Source organism: Cibotium barometz, chromosome 20 (genome assembly GCF_041138505.1).
Source record: "Cibotium barometz isolate CiBa-2024 chromosome 20, ASM4113850v1, whole genome shotgun sequence".
Taxonomy (NCBI): Eukaryota; Viridiplantae; Streptophyta; class Polypodiopsida; order Cyatheales; family Cibotiaceae; genus Cibotium; species Cibotium barometz.
In genome coordinates, this window is record NC_141065.1 from 51,133,933 (window position 1) to 51,157,641 (window position 23,709).

A 23,709-nucleotide genomic window follows, 5' to 3' on the forward strand; every position below is an offset into this window, starting at 1 on the left:
ATCAACATTTTCCATTGTAAAAAGGGGCCAAATGAGCACCAAATTTTAGCACCTCAAAAAACAACATGGATTTCATAATCATGTAATGATATATTTTTGGTTAATCCCTAATGGTTTTCCTTTGAGAGTCCACATAGAGTCGAAAAGATGGTCATGTAGGAACCAAGGGGGGTGTTGGAAGTTGGCTCCTAATGGCCGTCTCCAATTATGGTTATGGTATGGACATTAGGTAATGAAAATGGTCATGGTACATCAAAGATTAAAGGGGGCATGTTTATGGTTGTGTTAGAGGTTATGTTCATCTTGAGTTAGCATGAGGTTATAAGTAAAAGAGAGGTCAAAAGATGTCATATCAAGATGGAGGATTTACATCATAGTTCTAGAATGTGAAAGGTTACTTGTTCGGAGTTATAAAAGGTGAAGTGTTTCTTGGAAGTGGAAGTTGAAAGGTCACTCATAGTACCTTGGCTATTCAAGATCCTCAAGTCCAATGCAAATTATGTGGTTTTGTGTCTATTTCATGCTCTCTTTATAGTAATTACCTCTTAATTCATCTATTAACGCTTAATTAAACTATCAATTTCTTCATAATGGTTGTGATTATCTTTGAACCTCCATAGATCGGCTTTTCCAACAACATGCATGCCTCTTAGAAAAATAATATCTCCTTGATTGATGTAGATGAGAAACCCAATGTTCATCAGGACCAGTAATTAAGTTTATTTTCTGGATTCTACACATGCCATGAAATAATATATCACATAGATTAATCTCCTAGTAGATTATCTTTGCTCTTGAATTCTATCCATGAAAAAAAAAACTCCAAAAAGCTATCAAAAGTGATACTATCCATGTTATGTGGTTGGCTAAAAGAGGAGATGAAGGTGGAGTGGTAGTGGTGTTAAAAATAGGTTAAGGAGGTGACTTGTGCATAAATAAATAAATAAGATAAACTTAAGGCCCTTCTTGTGTGAAAGTTAAATACATGTTTTTTACAAACATGCACTTAAAAATAAATACTTATTAAAGTAAACAATAATTGGTCTATAATTTAAAGCAACTTAAGTGATAAGAACACAAAGTCATTTAAACTAATTAAAACCAACTCTCAAGTAAATAAGGACATAAGGTCATTTAAAAATAAATCATTAAGATATAAACAATTGATAGCTAAAATGAGTCAAAAAGTTAATATATTTACGTAAGTTACAATGGTATCCATTACAAAAACTTATGGATGTAAATGATTATCATGTTCAACTAACATAATTTTATCAACCATGTATTACACATTAGGGCTTTGCATATTAGTCCAACCATTGTTAATCATCAAATGATTTCTCAGTTTGCTCCTTGATCTATAAAATAATACTTTGTTTGTAAGAAAAAAAATCCTAAGCAGCACAAAAACAAATATATAAACATATATAACCAACCTTTCTATTACCAATGTTAAAACTTACATTGCTTTTATTTGTTGCATCCTTTATATGAACAAATACTCATACACATTAGACAAGCGCCAAGAGTTGTTGTTGCTAACATTTTTAATGTATCCATGTGGAATTATAATTTCTTGCTTGATGGGTGTATTTATATCTTTCTCATTAGACATTAAACAAGCACCAAGAGCTGTTGGTGATCACATTTTTAATAGATCCATGTGGCATCATCACTTCTTGCTTGATGGGTATCTCTTCATGGACTTCAAGGGTATCCAAGTAGTACCTTTGTTCATCCAGTGGTGTAAACCTACAGGTTGTGAGGCTCCTGAAAATTTCAAGAATTTGAAATGTCTCCAAAATCCTTGGTGTATTTTAAGACGTTAGCAAAATCCTTAGTGTTGGATAATCTCTAGGGTAGAGTCATCCATTCAGCAAGCCTACCATCCTCATGTTCTTTGAAAGGAGCTTTACACAAAAAAATATTTTACTAATGAGAAGCGAGGAAGGTGATTCATTAACAACAAACAAATGTCATCTCTCCCACATAGATATGAAAGGCCTCAAATGTCCTTGTTAAGCTCTACATGGTTTGGCCTTCCACTAAATGTGAAGAAAAGATAGCTATAAAGCCATGAAAATTAAACAATAAAAAAACACAAATTATCATAACCATCTAGATCTCCACCAAATAAGTAAGGAAGAATCAAAACTAGAAGAAAATAGATATTACATTGGATGTTACTGAGTTGGATCGAGATTTATACCATGTGCATGTATACATGAATTGAAAGAAAACCGTAATCTTTTAACTCCTTAAAACCAAGAAATATGGCTTTCAATGAGTTTATTAAAATCCTTCTTTATCAAAATCTACGGGGACCTATTTCACTTTTCTATAAGAGCACCCAAGAGTTCATCTTAGAGTTTGTCTTAAAGGTTTTTCTTATCCAATTTCACTCCCATATTCATGCTAAGAATAAAGAGATGGAGTCTTTGGTGTAGATGAGTGAGCCTAATGAAGACATGGTTAAATGAAACATCTACCAAGATACAAGACTAGATTAAAGTGAGCTTAAAGAGGATTGGAAAGCTTTACAAAAAGAGAAGCGTAGGTAGAATGATCACGAAAATTAGGTGAAAAGATGTGGATCCTTTGGGAAGCAACAGATAAGGTAACAACAAAGGATACCTATGAGGAGGGGAATGGGAGCTTAGGGAGGAAGACACATGTAACAGAACTTTTAGGGAGAAGGCTATGTATGCTAAAAAACATGAACACATAGAGATGGGAGGAAGAACTAGGGAGTTAAATCTTAGAAAAAGAAGGCTACGAATGCTTGAGAACCAAAAATACAAACATGGGAAGAGGAAGTAAATGAGAGAAGTTGTTTGAGGAAAACAGAAAGGGACTAGGGAGGAGGAATAGACAATATAAGGGATTGGAAAGGAGGAGAAGTCTTAAAAAAGGTTATGGAATCTTGAGACGTTGAAAACAAAAAAATAAGAACTTGGAATGAGATTTCGGGGTTTAATTTATGCTTATGGAGATTAAAAAGCTTGTTTTGGTCATAGTTAGGTATAGGGAGGCATTTGTTTTTTGTTTGGGGGTGGGTGGGAAGAGGAACAAATTTAATTCTTTAATATTATTTGTTAGTCAAGATGATTATGTGGGGATCCACAATAAAAATGGATGTAAAATGCTACTAGAGAAAGTGTTAAATCTAAGGAAATCGCATCTTGGGGGTGGGTGGGAGTAGTGAGGTGCAAGGGACAAGCCTAGGAGTTGGTCGAATGAGCTTTGAGCCCTTTTTAGTACTTGGGGGTGGGAGTAGTGAGGTGCAAGGGACAAGCCTAGGAGTTGGTCGAATGAGCTTTGAGCCCTTTTTAGTACTTGGGGGTACAATGTACACTCCACCCTCCCTCATCCACCTCAAATCCCTTTTCATTGGAAAATAGATCAAGAAATAAGAACAGAGACCCTTTTAACTTAATTCCATCTCCGATGTAGCTCATGTACATAAAGTCCCCAATATGAGGAGTAGAGCATGAATACCTCACATCTATAGCTTGTTCTAAAAACACAAGATGGTTTTTTGCCTAGAAAGCCAAATGTTTAGAGGAAAATTAGGTTATATTTAACACACTCCTAGATAGCCTGCATGCTTATTGTCCCATTGTGGTCCATGCATGAGGCTGGTAGATGTTTTTTTAGGACATCCTATTATGAGATTATGGGACCCGAACCTACACTAAAAAATGGTTAGCAAGGTGAAAAAGTTGTGCATAATACAAATGTTGCTTTGTGAGTAGCTAAATTGGTTCTTGGACGGCCTTTACTCAATCTATAAAGGCTACTCACCCACTCTAACCTATCATCCACACAACTATTGTCTTCCTTGTTATCGATTGCACCCTAGCTTCAATTAGCATGTAGCCTCCCATCTTAATAGATATAGATCATCCCATTGGATCTTCTTTCACCAAAGCATAAATGTGTGGAGCTTACATCCATCTAGTCTCTCCCATTAGTAATATATTGTTGTTATCTATCTCTATCATTGTTGTGAATTTGAGATTATGTTTTGCTATGTGAAAGATCTTATTTGTTGTGAGTTATATTATATCCTCTTACATAATCCAACCTTAATTAAGAATGAAAAGAGCCAATCCTCTTGAGTGTGCACTTGAAGTATGGGTATGGTGTCCAAAAGATAATGTTGACCATATCAAAAGTCTAATGCATATACAAAGGCAAGCATTAAAGGTGATGATAATAGTATAATCTGACTTCTTTTGTCAGACCTTTGTTCACATCAAAAGAATTTTTGGGTCATGGCCTTCACACCTTTATTTTATTTGGTCAATAAATCTACATGATGCAACCACTATTGGGATCGAGTATTTTAGTAGCATTTGTTGGCTCTGTTTTTGTACTGTGTTGTTAAACACTTCTGGTGGCTGAAAAATGAAAATTTATAGTGCAGGTGGGAAGCTCTTTTTTTCTCACCTTGACATCCTTTTACGGGCATAATCCAACCTTAATTAAGAATGAAAAATGCCAAGAGGTTATGAGGGTAGTGAAAGATGGATATTTTAGGAGTAAGGATAATCTCAAGGCTTCAAGGTGGATGGTGATGTAGCTCAGGCAACGTTTAAGCTTGGTTGATAAGAACCATGATCAGCTTTAAAAATCTACATGATGAAACCACACTACTGGATTGTGTATCCTTCGCCCAGCTATAGCATATATTTCCTCTATTTCTATAATGTGTCGAACATAGGTGGCTGAAAAAATGGAATTTTTGGGAATGTCTTTCTTTCTCACCTTGACACTTTAGCATAGTGAATCTTATTTTTATAGGCATAATCCAACCTTAATTAAAGATGACAAGAGCCAAGAGGTTCTAAGGGTAGTGAAAGATGGATATCGAGTAAGCATAATGTGAGGACTTCAAGATGGATGGTGATGTAGCTCAAGGAACATTTAAGGTTGTGAGGGTAGTGAAAGATGGATATTGAGTAAGCATAATGTGAGGGCTTCAAGATGGATGGTGATGTAGCTCAAGTAACATTGAAGGTTGGTTGGTAATTTCTAATGAAGGGAGAAGGTGGATACATACATGAGAAAGACACCATAGGCCACACTAAAAGTTAGTTGGCCACAATGTTGTTTCTCATCTACAAAACATTGGTTGATTCGAATGTGTGTGTGTGTGTGTGTGTGTGTGTGTGTGTGTGTGAGAGAGAGAGAGAGAGAGAGAGAGAGAGGAGAACTAAGTGTCTGAGGCAAGATTTCCTACCAAAAAAAGCTAGCTACTTAAATGTATTCATACCATTTCTTATTTCATTAAATGTGTTTGTGTGTGTGTGTGTGTGTGTGTGGGGGGGGGGAGAGAGAGAGAGAGAGAGACAGACAGAGAGAGAGAGAGAGAGAGAGAGAGAGAGAGAGAGAGAGAGAGAGAGAGAACTAAGCATTTAAGGCAAGATTTCCTACCAAAAAAGCTAGCTACTTAAATGTATTCAGACCATTTATTAATTCATTAAATATTAAAAAATATACTCCAAAGTGAGACGAGTACACTTTGCTAAAGACGTGCGTACATAAGTCCCTACTTCTTTATATCACCTCTAAGATGATGATAAAGCAAAGCTTGTTGTTATTATTATTGGTGGTGCGAGGAGAGAGAGAGAGAGAGAGAGAGAGAGAGAGAGAGAGAGAGAGAGAGAGAGAGAGATGGTGAGATACAAAAGAACATAGACTACAACTTGGAAAAAGGTATAGTATATTGGCACGTATTGAAATTACCAAAATTAGATGATGATTCTAAAAGATTTGATGCTAAATTAAAACCTTATTGTGAAACCTCCAAGCTCTAGTTTAACTATCTAATATTATACTCCAATTGATTAAAAAATAGATTTCAACATTTTGGTGTACCTTATTAAAGCCTTCCTTTAACTTTTACTCCTATAAATATTCAAGACCATAGAAGACGAATGGCAGGATAAAGCTATCAAAGGTTTCACATGTGTATGGTAAGATAAGGGTTATCATCCAATTCATAAGACTTTCCTTATTTTTACATACCTGTGTGAGTAATAATGAGGAATGGATCGATAACTCATACAATGCTACTTTATTAAAGATTTCCTTTAACTTTCATGCTCATAAACACTCAATCTCATGGGTGGAGGAGGATACCTAGACGTAAAGTTTTAAAACATTTGTGGATGGTGAAAACACTAAAAAGGGGGTAAAATACAAATACACAATTTGTTGGATTTTATATCTATTTGAGATTTTTTAACTCCTCCATAATAAAAAAGACTCACCGTTCCAATTGTTACTTTTATTGTTTCTTTCAAGTAGTCATTTAAAAAATACTCTAAATGGAGTTTCTAGTACTTAAACATAATGTAAACAAGTCACCACTATTTTTTTATTATATTTATTTTTCCTTGATATTATCTAACCTATAAGCATGCAATTAAAGTCATGGTGTGACCTCTATGGGGATGCCTATTATTTTATTTCAAGATTTTATTTTATTTTATTTTGGATGTGTCTTTTATCTACCAGGATTAATGTGTTTAATCAAACTGTTTGCATTGGTATGATGTCTATCAAGATTAATGTGTTTAATCAACAATGTGCACTGAGTAATATTATTTTGGATGATAGAACTGATTGAGCGGCAGATTATATATTAATCATTCACTCACGGGTAAAACATGTGTCGGACCACTATGGAATATTTTAGAAGATATGTAAATACCTTTTATAGTTTCATATTTAGGCATCTATATTTTTGTAAGGCTAAAGCCTCATACCTTTGTATATACCACATAGTATTTTATACTTTTGGTAGACCCAAGACTTCATATTAATGCTTGCTATATTTTTGTAGAGCTTGCATGTGCGCTCGGAAACTCAAAAGTACTTGTGCTTTGTTTTTGGAACAATCTTTTGGAAAGCAAATGCTTTTTCTAATACATATAAATATGGAAGAGTGGTACAAGGACCACACTCTACCCAAGGGAGATTCAACCCACTATTGTGTCGATGGTGACTTCTACTCTATATCTCTCTTCTATTTTTTTATCGGCATTCAAGCGAGATGACAAAGTTTTATTTTTTCTTTTAGCAGGAATCACATTAAATCAAGGGTTCAAGGACACTTTGGGCATTAAGAAATTGTCCTATTTTCAGTTTCTTCGACACTTCTTTCTCCCAAGCTTCCAAAGGGATACAAATAAAGGTCAAGGCCTTTAGCAAATTGAGCATCAACCAAGAGAAGAATTTCAAAGGTCTTGTAAACATTTGCTTTTTGTAGATTTCACCAACGATTGTTATATTTCATGAGTCAACCATGACCTCTCTCAAGCGCAAGAGGATAATTCTGCACATAAAGCTATTTTTAATGATCTAGATAAGCCTAAACTTATTTAAAATATACTTTCATCTCATATATTTCTATAAATAAATTAATTAATAAATATCAAAGAATAAATTAAAGACAAGGAAATAACATATACTAAAATTAGCTCTTAAATTTTATGAACCTTTCAAAATTATAAAAGAAGAATCTATCATTGACCATGAGACCATCACTACATGCACATATAACACTTATGTTAAGTATCTTTCAAGAATCATCCTATTGAACATTCCAAATGGCTGTTATAAAAGTTTTTTCATTCTTACCGAAATCTCATCCACTTATATCATCCATGCAATTGAGATCAATTGCAAAACGAGCAAGAGAAAATCTAACCTCTATGAGGATGCTATTATTTTATTTTGAGATTTCATTTTATTTTATTTTGGATGCACCTTTTATTTATATTATCTATCAAAATTAATGTGTTTAATCAAGCTGTGTGTTCTGACATGATATCTACCAAGATTAATATGTTTAATCAATTGTGTGCACTAGTATAATATGATCAAGATTAATGTGTTTAATCAATTGTGTGCACTGAGTAATATTATTTTCAATAAAGACAATGATTGAATGACAGATTATATGTTAATCATCTATAGAACATGTGTTGAACCACTTTGAAATATTTTGTAAGACACGTGAACACCTTTCATGATTTCATATTTAGGCACATCTATATTTTCGCAAGACTAAGGTTTTATACCTTTGTACATACCAAATAGTATTTTATACTTTTGGTAGACCCAAGACTTTATATTAATACTTGCTATATTTTTGTAGAGCTTATATGCTCATAAAGTCAAAAGCACTTGTGTTTTGTTTTTGGAATAATCTTTTTGAAAAGCAAGTGCTTTTTCTACTACATATAAATATAGAAGAGTGGTACAAGGACCACACTCTCCTTAAGGGAGATTTAACCCTCTTGTGTCGATGGTGACTTCTACTCTATCTCTCTTCCATTTTTTTTATTGGCATCAAGCAAAATGACAATTTATTTTTCACTTTGTGAAAATCACATTAAATCAAGAATTCAAGGACACTTTGGACATTGAGAAATTTTCATATTTCTAGTTTCTTCAACACTTCTTTCTCACAAGCTTCCAAAGGGATAAAAACAAAGATTAAGGCCTTTAGCAAATTGAGCATCAATCAAGAGGAGAATTTCAAAGATCTTGGCTCACTTGTCTACGCTCACATCTCTAGTAGACTCACATCTCCAAGTTCGCGTCTCTCTACTCACATCTTCAACCTTACATGTCCAAGTCTACATATGCAAGTTCACGTATCCATGATCAAGCCTCTAGACTCGCATCTACAAACTCACCTTTTTAATATATACTTGGCTCACCTACTTTCCTTGATGTAATGAGATCACCTAGGACACGAAAATCTAAGAATTAGACAATTAACAAGATTAGTGTGCACTTATTAGCAATATCTATTCTTAATTTTCTAATAATTAGAAAAGATAAGAATTTTTCTTGAAATTTGTAACTAATAATATAAATTGTATAACAAGAAAACCTTCAAAGAATGCGAATAGATATATTCGTACGAATCTATATGATAGTACTAATTGGTACGTACTATAGTAAGTATAATTAGATCCACACACGTCTCCTAGCTTACGTCTACAAGTTCACATATCTTAACACATAGCTCACGTGTGGAGGCTCACATGTTTAGGCTCATGTTTGTGGATTTACGTGTGCAAACTTGTATCTTTTTGCGTAAGATTAGATTGTGGCCTCACGTTCCCAACCCACGAGCTAATTTGGCTTGTTTTTCGTAGGTTTTCAAAGATTTTGGACTTCACGGATGTAATTAATGATCTTGATCCTAGTTAACGATTATGATGCAACTAATTAAGCATTTTATTATTTTTTTTCTGATTTAGCAAAGCATTTTTCTAATTTATCAATTCCAACAATGCATGAACAAAAAAGGAAGCAAGAAGGGGAAAGGAGAGCTAAACAAGAAAACCATTCCAAGGAAATGATTGTCCATTTTGCTTATTATCAAATATAACTTACAGACAAATGATGAAGTTTTCACACGACAGCCACCAAACTTGAAAATAGTTCGGCCTCTATTTACAAGTCTCAAGCAACTACATTTCTTTCCCTATTTGGCATTAATTGTGCATGGTAAGGTTGCTCTATATGTTATAGCACCATCTTATAAAAATTAAGTTACCTCCTTCACTCTATACCAATAGAACGTTCACATTATTGCCCAAACTTAACCTAAAACCTGAAGTGTTTTCTTGCATCCATGAGTCTACTCACAACGCTTCAAATCATCATCTCCATTGTGCGTAGCATAGGCTACATGCTATGGCAGCCCTGATCACATCATCAGCGCTCTAGTGTAGCTGCATATTCATGCATAAAGATATAGTACACAGATCTCTATAGAGTTTCTATCACTTCTCAGGAGGTGAAGGCGGCCATGATGAAGGCTAACATTGAAGAGCACACGGGCATCCTCACAGACAACAAACTGACACAATAGCTGGTTGGGCAATTGCACTACTTTGCATAGAAAGAATTAATATGAACCAACTGCCGCAAAGACCTCAAAAAACATCCACATGTGCTCTGCTAATATGGAAAAAAGAAATAGCAAAGGAAAGTTCAGGCTATTTCCATCACTTCACAAAAACCAAAGTGCAATCTTGAATCATCCCCCATGATAAAAGCTAAAGGAAAGGTATGTATGTCAATGTGATGCCACGCCACATGAACTTGCAATCACAAATTTAAGAAAAGATAGATTTACGTGTGAATTCAAACAATAGGCTCTTCTTCAATGGGTAGCTTATAACTCAAATAGAGAGCTACAACTGGCCTTTCAATGTACTCCACAACTTAGGATCACTGAAACTACCAATGGTAAAGGATGCACCTGCTTTGAGCAAGGAAGCTTCAGAATTCCTGGTGGTCACACCTAGTGCTGCCATCCCAGCTGAAACAGCAGCTTGCATACCAGTTGAGGAGTCCTGCAAAACAGTAGATTTGCGGTCACTCATCACATTATAGTTTTCCTGTCTATCAGACATGTAAAAATGGTAGGCAAATACTGGAAAAACTTCAGTGTACGTGACACATGTGCACATGTCAAAAAGATGTGTAGTGAGACACATCATGTTCATGCGCTTGCATGCATGCATGTGTCACAATCCCGCTCAAAAAACACCAACTTCAAACCATAGAATGCACCATCTAAGACCAGTTAGTCCTTCCTTGGAAACCCATTGCCTGGACCTTTACCTCGAACACAAAAGCTTGATCTGGTGAAAGCCCGAAATGGTTCAGAGCCTTTAAATATGGATCAGGAAAGGGCTTAGCCCTTTCACATTCTGTTCCCACCACAAGAATCTCAAAAAAATCAGACAGCCCGAGTATCGATATCATCAATTCTGCATTCTCACGAGGTGCATTTGTTACGGCAGCACGATGAAGGCCTTGCTCTTTGATCCACTGGCAAACAGTCTCAAGCCCCTCTACAGGCTTCAGTCGCTCGATGGCCAGACTGTTTACAACACACAAAAAAATGAACATGGTTATGATGCAAAGCCAATAACACATGCATGCACATGTGCACACACCACACACACACACACACACACACACACACACACATTCAACTACTTGACAAACAAGAACTTGGACAAATAGATAGAGCTACAGGTTTTATTTCACATAAGAATGGAGGCAGGCACCAAACTCCAACCTTCGAAACCGAGCTTCTTTGTCTTCCATGAACTTATTGCGTTTATCTTGATCCCACTCCGGAAAGAGTTTATCAATCACTTCTACAATATCCCTTCCAGTTATATGCTCAATAAAAAACTCTTCACTGATTGGCTCACCTCCTTGGAAACCAACCTGCAATGTATAGTCCCTCTCAACTTGTGAGGCTTCCAAAATAATAAGAAAGTGATTGCATGAACTTCTTCTGCTGAAGTAGGTGAAGGTGGCTGTATACCTCTTTAAAAAGTTCAACAAAAGCAATGTAGTGCAAGGGATCGGAGTCACACAGTGTCCCATCAACATCAAATATTACCGCTTCGAGAGTTTTAACCGCTGGAATAGCTGGTCGGGTGTCTCCTGAGAAACATATCCAACAAAACCTGTGGGACTCATTTCTAATAATGTGAGATGATGCAGGTAGCCTACATCATTGATCAGCCACTTAAACAAAACTAACCTGGGTTTCTTTCCACACTGACAGCCTGACACTTCAGTGTGGATTCCTTTCCACCTCCATTTCTCGGCAGCACCACTGCAAACACATAATGCAGATTTATGAGAACCGATGTACACAAGATTTCAACCTGACATTCTAAGAAAGCCTTCGTAGTTCTCACAAATGTTCTAGAGCTTCCTGGGAATGTTGCGCACCCTTGGATTCATTTTAAAAAAGGGATAAAGATAACTTTTTGCTGGATCCAACTCCACCAGTGAGGCATTATTCCCCACACCCTACAGCAATAGCTGGCTCCGGGCATGCCAGGTTCCATCCTCTTGGAGCACTTTGACCAGCTCTGGAGCAGCTTCTGCCACCGTCAAGATCTCCTATTTCCTCTGGGTCACAGCTCATCAAGATCTTGCAGTGGAGCATGGCTGCCCACATGGGCCGACACATGAGCTGTCATGGATGCAGCACACCATTTGAGTCCGAGAGTTAATATCCGTGGCAGGTTTAAAAGATCTTGTATCCTTCATCTAAGGCTACCAGAGCGAGGCTTCATCATCCAAGGTGATGTTGCCTGGAAATAGAGACAAGCCCCACCCCCCATTATCACCAGCATAAACCACATTATCACCAGTGGCCTATCACCTATACCACCATACAACACTATTCTCACTGGGAGATAATCAGTAATCTAGCAGCATGGCAGATTTGGTGGCTCCCAGCTCTGCAAGAACAGGAGGATCTCTCAGATTGAGTGCCCCCCTTTACACACATCCCTGCCCACAGTAGGCTCCATGCTTGAAGGCACCAAAAACACTTTGTGCTACACGACAGAACACGGCAGACCTATTTACATTTCCAAGTGGGCCTCCCACAAATGAAAAGACGTGATTGGCCAAATCCAAAGGTGCCCATACATTTCTAGAGAGAATTGGCTCCCCCTTGATTGGTGCAACATGGCTGCCCTGTGAACATTAGAGGTTGTTGAAGAAAATTGGTGTGTGTAAGGGGGAGTGTACCCGTGACCCATCACAGGAAAGGAGGCCTCTTCATTGGCTGAAACTCACGTGGGCAACGGGCACAGAGCATGTCTGTAAGCCTTAGTCACACTAGGTGGACCATAGAAACCCCTATGCTTGGTGGCACGTGCATTAAGTTAAAAGGCCCATTTAATCCACAAAATGCAAACACATGGTAAGAAACTTGGAAGCTCAAAGACATCAATAATTACTATGCCAAGCCCTTCATGCCCAGAATGAGACCCATTTAAAGAGTACTTTCAGATGCTTCAATATCTAGTAATTACCTAATCCTTCCTACTAGAAAGTAATTACCTAATCCTTTTTTGCAAGGTGATTCTATATTAGTTATAATACACAGGATTAATTGCATAACCCGAGTAGATACAAGAGTTTGATTACCCCATTCCAGCCTGATAGCCCTAGCTTTGAAAAGTGTTTCTAGATGAATAACCACACAAGAATTACCAGACTTAATAGATCCAAATAGAACTCCAAGTGTCAACAGGATCCCAATGTGAGATTGATAAGTGGTTTTACAAGAAACTTACCATTGCAAGAGACTGAAAGGTTTCTGCATTGAAGATTTGCGCTTGTGGAAGCCTTAGAGTTGAAGGCCACTGAGGGCCTGTAAAGGAGGGAAAACGACAAAAATGTGAGGATAAAGTTAACTCAAGCAGCACAAACTAAGAGCATAGAAACGGAGGTTTTCGGGAGAAGTTACACACTCATTCATGTAACAGGTCGGCACAGATGCTTGAGGAAGAGGAAGCAACCCAAGGTTCTTCATAGCTGGAGGTGGGCAAAAATCCAACACGCTCCCTTCTTCTCCTTCTTGCTTTCTGTGACTGTATGCTGCTTGCAGACCGATCTGTCATGAGAACTTACCAGCTATTTAGCTGCGCCAGTCCCGTGTCTTGAATAATCAGGACCTTTTCATGTGTTGCCCCCGCCCTTTATTGCAGCCCCTTTTTCCACTGTTGCCAGTTCACATTCGGGCGGACAACTTAAACGTTGTTGTTAGGATAAACAAACTTCTTCATGAAAAGTTTTGTGATGAAGTGTTTGGGCCGTCCGCCGCGGGATTGCCTAAAGGTAGAAAAACGCACCTATGGGTGGTGAAAAAACAGTAACTATGGGAGGATCTTGGACCTAAGGCCGGTCGGAGGGGCGGGAGAAGAGAAAAGAATCATAAAAAGCATAATTAGAACACAAATGTATAAAAGATCCATACTTCTACCATAAAAGTAAAAAATAACTATGAAACAACGTGATTTCAAACATCTACGTTTCTCTTTCAATTAACATGTACTACAAGTATTAATACTATCATTTGTGAATTACCTCATGACACTTAATAAACAGGACAAGCACTAATGTGCATCATCCTTCATGACCATACCATGCTGTTCTTTATAGCCGTACATTTGAGAAGTCTAACAAAAGATACAATCCATAGAAACAATAGTAGCATCTAACAAAAGATGTAATCTATAGTTCAAATTACAATAGAGTAAAAAATGATACAATCTATAGTTCCAAAACTAGTAGCATCAAAAAGGTTGAAACACCTAGGAATAAGGACACTACAGTGTACAATAATGTTACCTCCTAAATCAATTACAAGCATAATAGCCAATACCTGATCCAACGTAATAGGAACACTACATCATTTATTATTGAAACACCTAGGAATAAGGACACTACAGTCTATAATAAAGTTATCTCCTAAACCAACCACAAGCATAATAGCATGGTAATATAAATAGATTTGAGTCTCTTCCTAAGAAAGGAAGGAAGTGATTAGCATGGTAATATTCCAATTAGGTTTGTTTTAGAAGTACCCATTTTTCTTGGTGGTCCACCTGCCCTCCCACTTTCTAGTGTCACCAATCCTTGCACCACGACCGTGATCCTTAGACCAGGATGATACACACCAATGAAGCCGAACACTCTTGGACTAGGATGGTACATACCAATGAGCCCAAACACTCCTAAACCACCATGATGACTAGAGGAGCCTACAATGTCTCACATCCACCTCAACACAAGTGCCAAATTATCTTAGGATTCGCTTCTATTGGTCGTCACCTATCCAAGAAGCACAAACACTCCAAGTACCAACATTACGAGCGACGTATATCTAGTACCAACATGCATACTTAGCCACTTGGCACTACCCTACCTTTTTCACTCCTGAGTCGTTTCCTATCCTCACACCAATCGTTCTAGAAGCATACCCATGTTCAACCGAGAGGGGTCAAGGTCTCGAACAACTTCCTTCATGTGATGCACCCCATGGATCACCCACACGATAATCCATAAACCCATGTGGTACGTCCACATGCTACACATAAACACATGTGCACTATATGAATACAATATTCTAAATAAATAAGTAGTATTTCAATCACACAATAATCCATAAATCTATGTGGTACCTTCACATGCTACACACAAACACATATGCACTATATGAATACAACATTCTAAATAAATAAGTAGTATTTCAATCACACAATAATCCATAAACCTATGTGGTACCTTCACATACTACACACAAACACATATACATTATATGAATATAATATTCTAAATAAATAAGCAGTATTTCAATCAAAATACACTATATTCACATCCAAAGGAGTGCAAACTAAGTTCAATGAGATAGCACAACTCTTCAGTCAAAACTCCACGAGTAACTAAATTCCTCTAAGCACAATATATCTTGATGAGGTCTTCTCAAGATTCTTCCCTTCTTAGCGAGGCCTTCTCTTTTCTTGGGATCACTTCCAAGTCTCGATTCCATAAGTTGATCCAGCCAACTTTTCTTAAGGTCCTTTATGTATAAAGATGTTCATTTATAAGGTCCTTTTTATACAAAAACAAGAGTCCTTATAAGGTCATTAGTCTACTTCTCTTATTGCCTTATCCTATGTCGACAATCCCTAAGGAAATCTTGACTTTAGTCATAGTTCTTATTTCATCATCAAAAGACATTTCATTTGGCCACTTTAAGGCTCTCTAAACTTTGCTTTTAAGAAATAACCCTTCTCTTGGTTAAGGTACTCTCAATCTCTTGATTTAGGATCGATTAAGACTTTTCTCTCTAAAAATATAATTTCATTGGGAGAGATAGACTTAATCTAACCATAATTGAATCAACTTGACTTTCTAGAGTTATTCTTAGGGTTTTGACCTAATCTTGACCTTAATTCTACTTGCTTAGAAGGTCACTTCCCTTTCTCTCTCTAGAATCTCTTCTTCTCTCCCTAGATTTCTCCTTCTAAAGTTTTCTCCCTCTCTAATTCTTTGTACAATTTCTCAAAAAGAATTCTAAATATCAATCCTAATAATTTCTAATTAATCTAAGGTATTTTTATCCACCTTAACATTATTTTTTCTCTCTCTATAACCTTAACTCTACTTTCTCTCTCTAGACCTAGGGCCAACCATAAATTCACAAATCATTTTTAAACCTTCTAATTACATCCCTCCATTTATGAAATTCCCCTAAGGGAAATTCTAGGCTTGAACTTATGTCAAATTAAAGCGTTTAGACTGATTTTCTATCTCTAGAAATAGATTTGACCTAAGGTTTCTCCCATAATTTGATAAATATATAAACTATCCTATGGTTGGTAATAGACTATCCAACATCTATCTTAGTAAGGTCTAAGATATTTAGAAATTGAACTCATTTTTAACTTTGGACTTTAACCATTTATCAATTCACCCTTGCACATTTTAATTAAATGTGCACACTATTCACATCCTTTTCCAAGGCTAGCACATATATTCCCTTGCATATCTTTACAGATAATTCTCATTAATTAATTTCTCTAAAAATAATTCTTTTATTTCTTCTAGAAATTTCACCTAATATTATTTTTATTAATTATTTCTTTTATTTTTAACCTAAATGTGCAGGGGGAGTACACATGTGAACATGTGCACATAGAAATCCCAACTTAATTTTTACACATTATTTTTAGTTTTTGATTTCCTAATTTTGCAATCTTCCAATTTTCTCATTAAAAATTCCCATTTGATGAAAACCTCATATTCTGTCACTAGAAATACACATCATAATTTAATTTCTCAGTTACATTAGGATAAGGGAAGAGGGATCTTACACATGAGAATTATATACTCAGACCTTAAAACCCTCCATCAGTTGCTAGAGTCTATGGAGAGGCTAGTTGAAGGCCATACCTCCACTCAGACTCCACAAAAGCACAACAAGAAGGAAGCTAACTCAGTAAGGCCAACTCTCCCACTTGCAAAGAAGCTAAGAGTGGAAGTGACCATGTAGACCACCACTACAAAAAGAACCACTAAAGCCAAATTCAAAAAGAAAAGGCTAAAAGTCGGGGGCATCCACTTAGTAATGACCTCATAATCTGACACTGACTCAAAAAGTACACCCTCTCTCTGCAGCCTTACATCCACAGGAAGGTTAAGGAAAAAAGAGATGTGGTACAAATAGTGAGGCATGGCAGCATAGTATCCAACATGAAAAAGAGGCCACTACCATAGAGCAAGAATTTCCAGGGGCCCATGCCAATAGAGTTGGGACCAAAGTCTCTTATCACTCAAATGGTGGGACCATTGTCCCTAAGCAAACAACCAAATGGACTAGAGGTGCATATACCACCAAGGCTACTTAGTTTCCCAAGGATAGCTAGGCATCCAAGTTTGGTGTGTCAGGTTGATCCAGCACTATGCTACTGCACAACTCTAAAAAATGCATGTGATACAAGGTCAGCAGGCTATAGAGAATGCCCAGCAACAAGTGTCGACTCTACAAGAATACATCAGGCATCTGGAGGCTCAAAAATATGAGCTCTTTGGGTTAAGTGATGCCTTGTTTGCAATAATCTAGGACATAGAAATGGCCCAATAAAAAATATTGACTCTCTTCCCAACTTTTAGCAAGTCAATCCATCCTCACAAAGAAGGACAAGGCCATAGGCACGAGCTAATCCTGGAGGTGGTGGCGATGAGCTTGCCAAACTTGGTGCTGCACTATATCGTAGCCTAATATCTTTATCTGGGTCTCTAGGTAATACGCCTCATGTTTTATCTATTAAGGATATGCTTTAGACCAACCTATCACCCTCCACCTATTCATAGAGCTATGTCTTAAAGTGCCAATGCAATGCGTGCATCTAGTAAACATGCTTATTTTCAAAGGAGATATCTGACTTGTTGAACCAATACGTTTATATTTCAAAAGATGCATTTGATATTACAAACTACTTGGCGGGTGGATGCATGGTAGGGTGCCCACCTTTGTTCACTTGGGCACCCTCGAAATAGACCGAAAACGTGCCTTTCTTCACCTTTAATGTTTAATCACCCTTAGCTACAAAAGGAATTTCATTACTAGATATTCTAATGAAATGTCACACATGAAATCGAGCACCAAATGATGTAATCCGATTGAGAATTAGATATCTATGAGTGCACATTTTCTTTTTTACACTCTTAGTAGGTATCTCATGTCGTAGATTTGGACTATAGAACAGTATATCCTTAAAATGTTAAAATGCTTATAATTTTTGCATCTTAGCTCCACTTCATAAGCCACTTTAAACATAATAAATTCACATAACATAGAGCTTAACTTGATTTACACTTATTTTTTGAAGAACTTATGAGTACTAAAAAATACACTAACATTCGACAACTTACACAATGTTCAATTTTAGAGATCCAATGGTTAGAAATTAGATGAAGTTTGATAGAATGTGAAGCAGGGTGAAGTGCCAAGTTTAACGGTTAGATTTTTTAGATCTCATTTAGACAAAACTTACGTGGATAAAGATATTTTTAATGGTCAATTCATAAAAGCTAATTTGAGTTTGGAAAGCCATTTTCACCCCGAACAAGTGAAAATCCTCATTTTCACCCCAAATAAGTGAAAATCCTCATTGTGTGTCCATGCAAGTCTAAACTCATTTAGCTTTGGTAATCTAGGCTTGGTAATGAACCAAGCCTAGAAGCCATGCCATGTGTAAGCCAAATTATCTTTTGTATAGTAAGCTTGGTGTGGGTACACCTCCTACATGTCTATGCCATCTTATGTCCATCTCAGCTTGGGGAGGCTCCACATAAGCATCATGACACCTCACCTTGCCACCGCAACTATCCATGCCAACATGGCCAACCTAATTGAGTTACTAAGTCATCTTCCTAGTCATTAACAATGCCACATCATTCATGCCACCTTTGCATGCTACTTCCATATGTTGTGACATGGCATACTACCTCACGTGATGCCATGTCATGCATGCATGTACACATGGATATGCCACATCACCATCACATCACCACATGGCCGTCGTTGCCATGCCACATCATCATCCATCCCACCCATGGCTCCAGGCATGCATGCATCTAAACTTTAAATGATTTTTTAATCTATAACTTAATTTATAATTCATTTAATATAAATTTTATTTTTAAAATAAAATATAAATCTAATAAACTCTAAACAAAATTAGTTATACTATTTTATAATTAAAATAAAAAACTATATATTAATTATATATATATAATAAGGCTATATATATTATCAAGAATATATAAAAAATAATAATATATATTAATTATTAAATTTATTAAAATAATCATATATTTCTTAGCTTTAATATATTTTAAGCCATCTTCTATATATATATATATATATATATATATATATATAATAAAACTATATTAAAAACTTAAAAATATATAAACATATTAGATATTAAAACTATATGAGATTTTTTTATTATTAAAATTAAAAAATATGTACAAAGATAAAAGAATATATATCCATACAAACAATAAATATTAAAAAGAGTAATCAAGAATCTTTTTTCTAGCTTCATGTCCTCCTGTATATTAGCACGTAATTCTAAGCTCATTGGCACATAGTTCTAAGCTCGTTTGAGTAAACTTGTGGATGAGCTCTCTTTAATCCTCTTAGCTCTCAACATTAATTTAATCTTAACCTTTATCTTAGCTCTTCTAATCTCTTATTAATCTTGTCTTAGGTATTCTAATACCCTTAACTCTTCTAATAATTATCTTAGCTCTTAGAATGGGTTCCCAAAAGCAGTTCGAGCCGAAAAGGTGATAGGTTTAGAAACCACCCCACCCATCTCCTTCATGATGAGGAGGAAAGGAAAATGATAGCTTGTGAGCAAAAGAGAGGATGGAGATCATGCCAATGAGTAGCAATAATTGTCATAAGTGAGCCAAACCCTCCTCCTCCTCTTCCCTTCCTCCAAATCGGGTGAGATATTGTACTGCATCTCACATTTTCTATGCGGGTTTCTCCACAAGGGCCCACATGCACAAAAATTGAGTTTTCTAGATCCTGTTATTCCTGTGCTGATCAAAGCATATATACACTAAATCCAAAATGAAAAAAACAAACCTCCACCCTAAGATCATTGATGATTGACTTTTTAATGTACATAATAACTATGCTTAAACAAATAATAAATGTTAATTAAAAGATACCTACACCAAATCCATAAAAAATATAAAAAATTTACAAAAGAAACCTCCACCCTTGGATCGCTTGATGATTAGCCCCAATAGCTTCAACCTAATATTTTCCTCCCATCTCCTCACAATGTCTCTCATAAGGCTTTAACCTCATATTTTCCTCCCATGTGCTCACAATGTCTTGTATAAGGCAAGACTAAAAAGAATTTGCATAATTTAACAAATTTCAAATATCCCTTTGCGAAAGGCTGACTTGCCACTATGTAGTGCTTTTATTGTAGACAATAACTATATTTGCACAAACAATAAATGTCAGTCAAAAAATATTTATACCAAATCCAAAAGTTTTAAAAACAAAATTGTTAAAAGATATCTACCCTTGGATAGCTTTTTTTGTTGTAAATAATAAGTATACCAACAGAAACAAATGCATGCTAATCAAAACATATATGTACCAAATCCAAAAATGTGAAGAAAACAAAAACGACAAAATAAACCTCCACCCTTGGATTGCTAAATGCAAGCAAAGGAGACCCCACTTGACAAGAGGAGGAGAGATCTTTCAAGTAAAGGAGAAAATATATATCCGTGTGTATATTTATATATATACACACAGGTTAACAATCTATTTATATATATATATACACACACAGGTTAACAATCGACCTGCCGAAGGCAACAAAAAGGTTCCACTCGTATACGGAAAGACTCACAAAAAGGTATCGGAACCTGCATGGGGACTTCGACCGACTTTTTGGGAAAAGGTTATTTGAATGGGAATACAATATAATGTTCCAGCCGCAAGTCTAAAATTTTACTCGGACTCCCCACGACTCGGGGGGGCGTCAAGAACGCGTATGCTGACGTGGATTTGCCTAGTGGGCACAAGTGGTACGTGTGACATTGGAAGCTTCCCACGGTATTGACACGGGCCTATGTCGAAGAAGGAAACAAATGCAGGATGGTGTGGTTCCTACACACTTTCCAACAACGCAGCTACCTGTAGTAGATACTAAGCTCTTCCTCTCTCTAATACCTTGATCAACCCCACCCATGAAGCGCACATCTCCTACCTGCGATTCATCCCATCTCTTAGCAGCAGCTGAAGCCGCTTCTTCCTCCGCTTACCGTGGCGCCAGGAAACGCCGCTGGGGTAAATGGGTTGCTGAAATCAGAGAGCCTCGTAAGCGCTCTCGCCTATGGCTCGGCTCTTACTTCTCCCCAGAAGCAGCTGCGCGAGCTTTCGATGTTGCAGCTTATTGCTTACGGGGCCCGTCTGCTAGAATGAACTTGCCTGAGCTTTTTCCCCAAGCAGTGAAGAACCTCCCCACGCTCTCTCCCAAGTCTGTGCAGAAGGTAGCGACGGCGGTGGGTTCTATGGCGGACTCTGACGCTAGCACTACGTCCAGTGCAGCCTCTTTTATCTCGGCAGCGGCGAGCACACCTGCGTCATTGGTGGATGCATCAGCAGAATCGGAAAATTCTTATCAGATCAGCTTAGATCATGATAGGAGGAATGAATCGCAATCAGGGGCAATATCGATACGGAGCTCTACGTCGTTCATCAGAAGACGAGGGCATCGTCATTTAATTAAACCCCCTTGTTTATCCATCGCAACCGCTCGAAATTCAATGGCTGAGATGGAGTATTTTAGCGGTGCGCACTCTAGCTGCGCATCCAATTCCATTTCTTTTGTGAACGAATTGACAACGGCAAGGCCAGACAACAGCATGCCCAATGCGGGTGACAAGCAAGCACCAGCTGGCCACGTGGCAGAATTCAATTGGCTGGAGGGTGATCACGCGGCGAAATTCAATTGGTTGGAGCGTGCTCGTCTGGAGCATTCTCCGAAGCCCACCATTGAACAAATTGCTGACGCCATGCTGATCGTGCCGCCTTCTCCAATGCATGAGCACGATGATGGTGACGTGGACGCACTTCAGCTATGCGATTCTTCATTGTGGCACTATTGATCTCTTTCACTCCAAATAAACTTTTTTCTTTACCGTGGAGTACACTCTTTTTTTTAAAAGCCAAGGTAATATAGATAGTGCAAAGTACTCTTCTTCTTTTTTTAAAATGGCTTATTTATGAAAGCTTATAACCAAACTTCCTCCAAATTTCTAAACGTTGGTTTCAAATTTCAAGGTGGACTTACATTAGGTGTTTTTCTATAGAGCACACCGAGACATCTCTACATTATATAAAGGAAGAGTTTCACAAAGCTACTACGTGGCAAGAATTTGGAAGTTCGAGGAGAGGTAGCCTCCTGTTGCTTTAGAAATTTAAAATTATCAAGCTCGGAATCAACGTGCAAAGCACGGTCAGCCCATTAGTGTAACTTATAACTAAATTTTATCATCGAATTACACTAAACCCATGTTTGCCTTCATAGGTTCGTTAAATACTCAATGAAAGGACCATCTTGTCGATCTTGCATACATGACTAAAACTGCAACTCTTAAGAAGTTTCACCTTGTAACGCCCATAAAGCTATACACTTGGTTGCTTATTATTAACCTCAATCATATATTATATACTAAGGTAGCTACCCACAATTTGCTAGTAGATTGATCAATGGCACATCTCTTTTTGTTGTAGTAGCATTGAGCAACTTCCATTTATGGACCCACACACTTAAGAAATATCTCACCTAAGTTCTTCAACACTTTTTGTAGAGTTGTTGTTTATGGGGTGGTCTAATATGGTTGGGTGTGGTCAATTCATGGTTTATCACGGTGTGTCAACAATTATTACAAATAACTTCAAAAGATCAATTTCACAAGAGCTTTACATACAAACCTTAAGGAGGTCTTCATCTTTCCTTTTAAACATGTGCATACTTTGGTAGGGTTGCCAAAATCAAGCATAAGTGCATGCCTCAAACACTATGGTGTACAAATACACAATAAAGACCAATCAAAAGGGTTGCTAGCAAGCTCACCATCTAACCATATTAGACCGCCCTAGTGTTTCTCCAAGAATGAGACTAGATCAATGTAGACCCCATATAGAAAGAGTTTTGTCAAACCCTAATATAAATCCTGATTCATCCACCTAAAGATAAGTTGTTGCAAGAAACCTACTCCCTTAAACTGTTAGCAAAAACAAGATTAAAAAAATGTTTTAGTTAAAAGTGCATAGACATATATTTAGTTAAAAGGTTCAAAGATGATTGAGTTAAAGTGTGTATCTAGTTAAAGTGTGTAGACATGCATATGGGCTTAAAATGAGTTGTTCATATAAAGCAAGACTATTATACATCCCTATTTAATCTAATGGCATGAAAGATTAGATATCTTACTTTATTTAATCTTATTAACTAGTTAATAGTTATAGGTGAACGTAGCTCCAACCCATGAGAGAGTGTGAGTGGAAGGAGAGATGAAGAGATCAAGCCATGGTGAGTTGGTGCATATACATGGATGGGTGGAAGAGAGAGAGAGAGAGAGAGAGAGAGAGAGAGAGAGTTGTTGCACAGCCCAACAATGATTGTATTATGATAATTCTTCCACCATGTACAATGCTTTATATAGGAATGAAGGCCCTATCTTATGTTCTCTTAATAAGTGCGTGTTACTACCTAAAGTGTTCGC

The 23,709-nt window shown here is 36.9% G+C and overlaps 2 protein-coding genes across 2 annotated transcripts; one reads left to right on the forward strand and one right to left on the reverse strand.

Moving 5' to 3' along the window:
* Window positions 1-10,109: 10,109 nt before the first annotated feature.
* On the reverse strand, window positions 10,110-13,535 carry LOC147627997 (haloacid dehalogenase-like hydrolase domain-containing protein Sgpp). The gene is made up of 7 exons (XM_086814968.1): window positions 13,338-13,535; window positions 13,161-13,237; window positions 11,603-11,677; window positions 11,381-11,502; window positions 11,126-11,280; window positions 10,663-10,924; window positions 10,110-10,391 (listed from the first exon to the last, which is right to left on the reverse strand). The coding sequence occupies exons 1-7, from the start codon at window positions 13,397-13,399 to the stop codon at window positions 10,230-10,232; spliced, it is 915 nt and encodes a 304-aa protein (XP_086671094.1). The 5' UTR covers window positions 13,400-13,535; the 3' UTR covers window positions 10,110-10,229.
* A 7,568-nt stretch (window positions 13,536-21,103) lies between these two features.
* LOC147627998 (uncharacterized) lies at window positions 21,104-22,441 on the forward strand. Its single transcript, XM_086815190.1, has one exon. The coding sequence runs from the start codon at window positions 21,166-21,168 to the stop codon at window positions 22,084-22,086; it is 921 nt and encodes a 306-aa protein (XP_086671316.1). The 5' UTR covers window positions 21,104-21,165; the 3' UTR covers window positions 22,087-22,441.
* Window positions 22,442-23,709: the final 1,268 nt, after the last annotated feature.

What these genes read in the sequence shown, in the direction of transcription:
- LOC147627997 (XM_086814968.1), bottom strand. Translation starts at nt 13,399, where the DNA reads ATGAAGAACCTTGGGTTGCTTCCTCTTCCTCAAGCATCTGTGCCGACC. An exon ending in CCGACCTGTTACATGAATGA is followed by an intron (nt 13,238 to 13,337) that starts GTGTGTAACTTC and finishes CCTCCTTTACAG; the next exon opens with GCCCTCAGTGGCCTTCAACT. An exon ending in TTGTTGAACTTTTTAAAGAG is followed by an intron (nt 11,281 to 11,380) that starts GTATACAGCCAC and finishes TATACATTGCAG; the next exon opens with GTTGGTTTCCAAGGAGGTGA.
- LOC147627998 (XM_086815190.1), top strand. Translation starts at nt 21,166, where the DNA reads ATGAAGCGCACATCTCCTACCTGCGATTCATCCCATCTCTTAGCAGCA.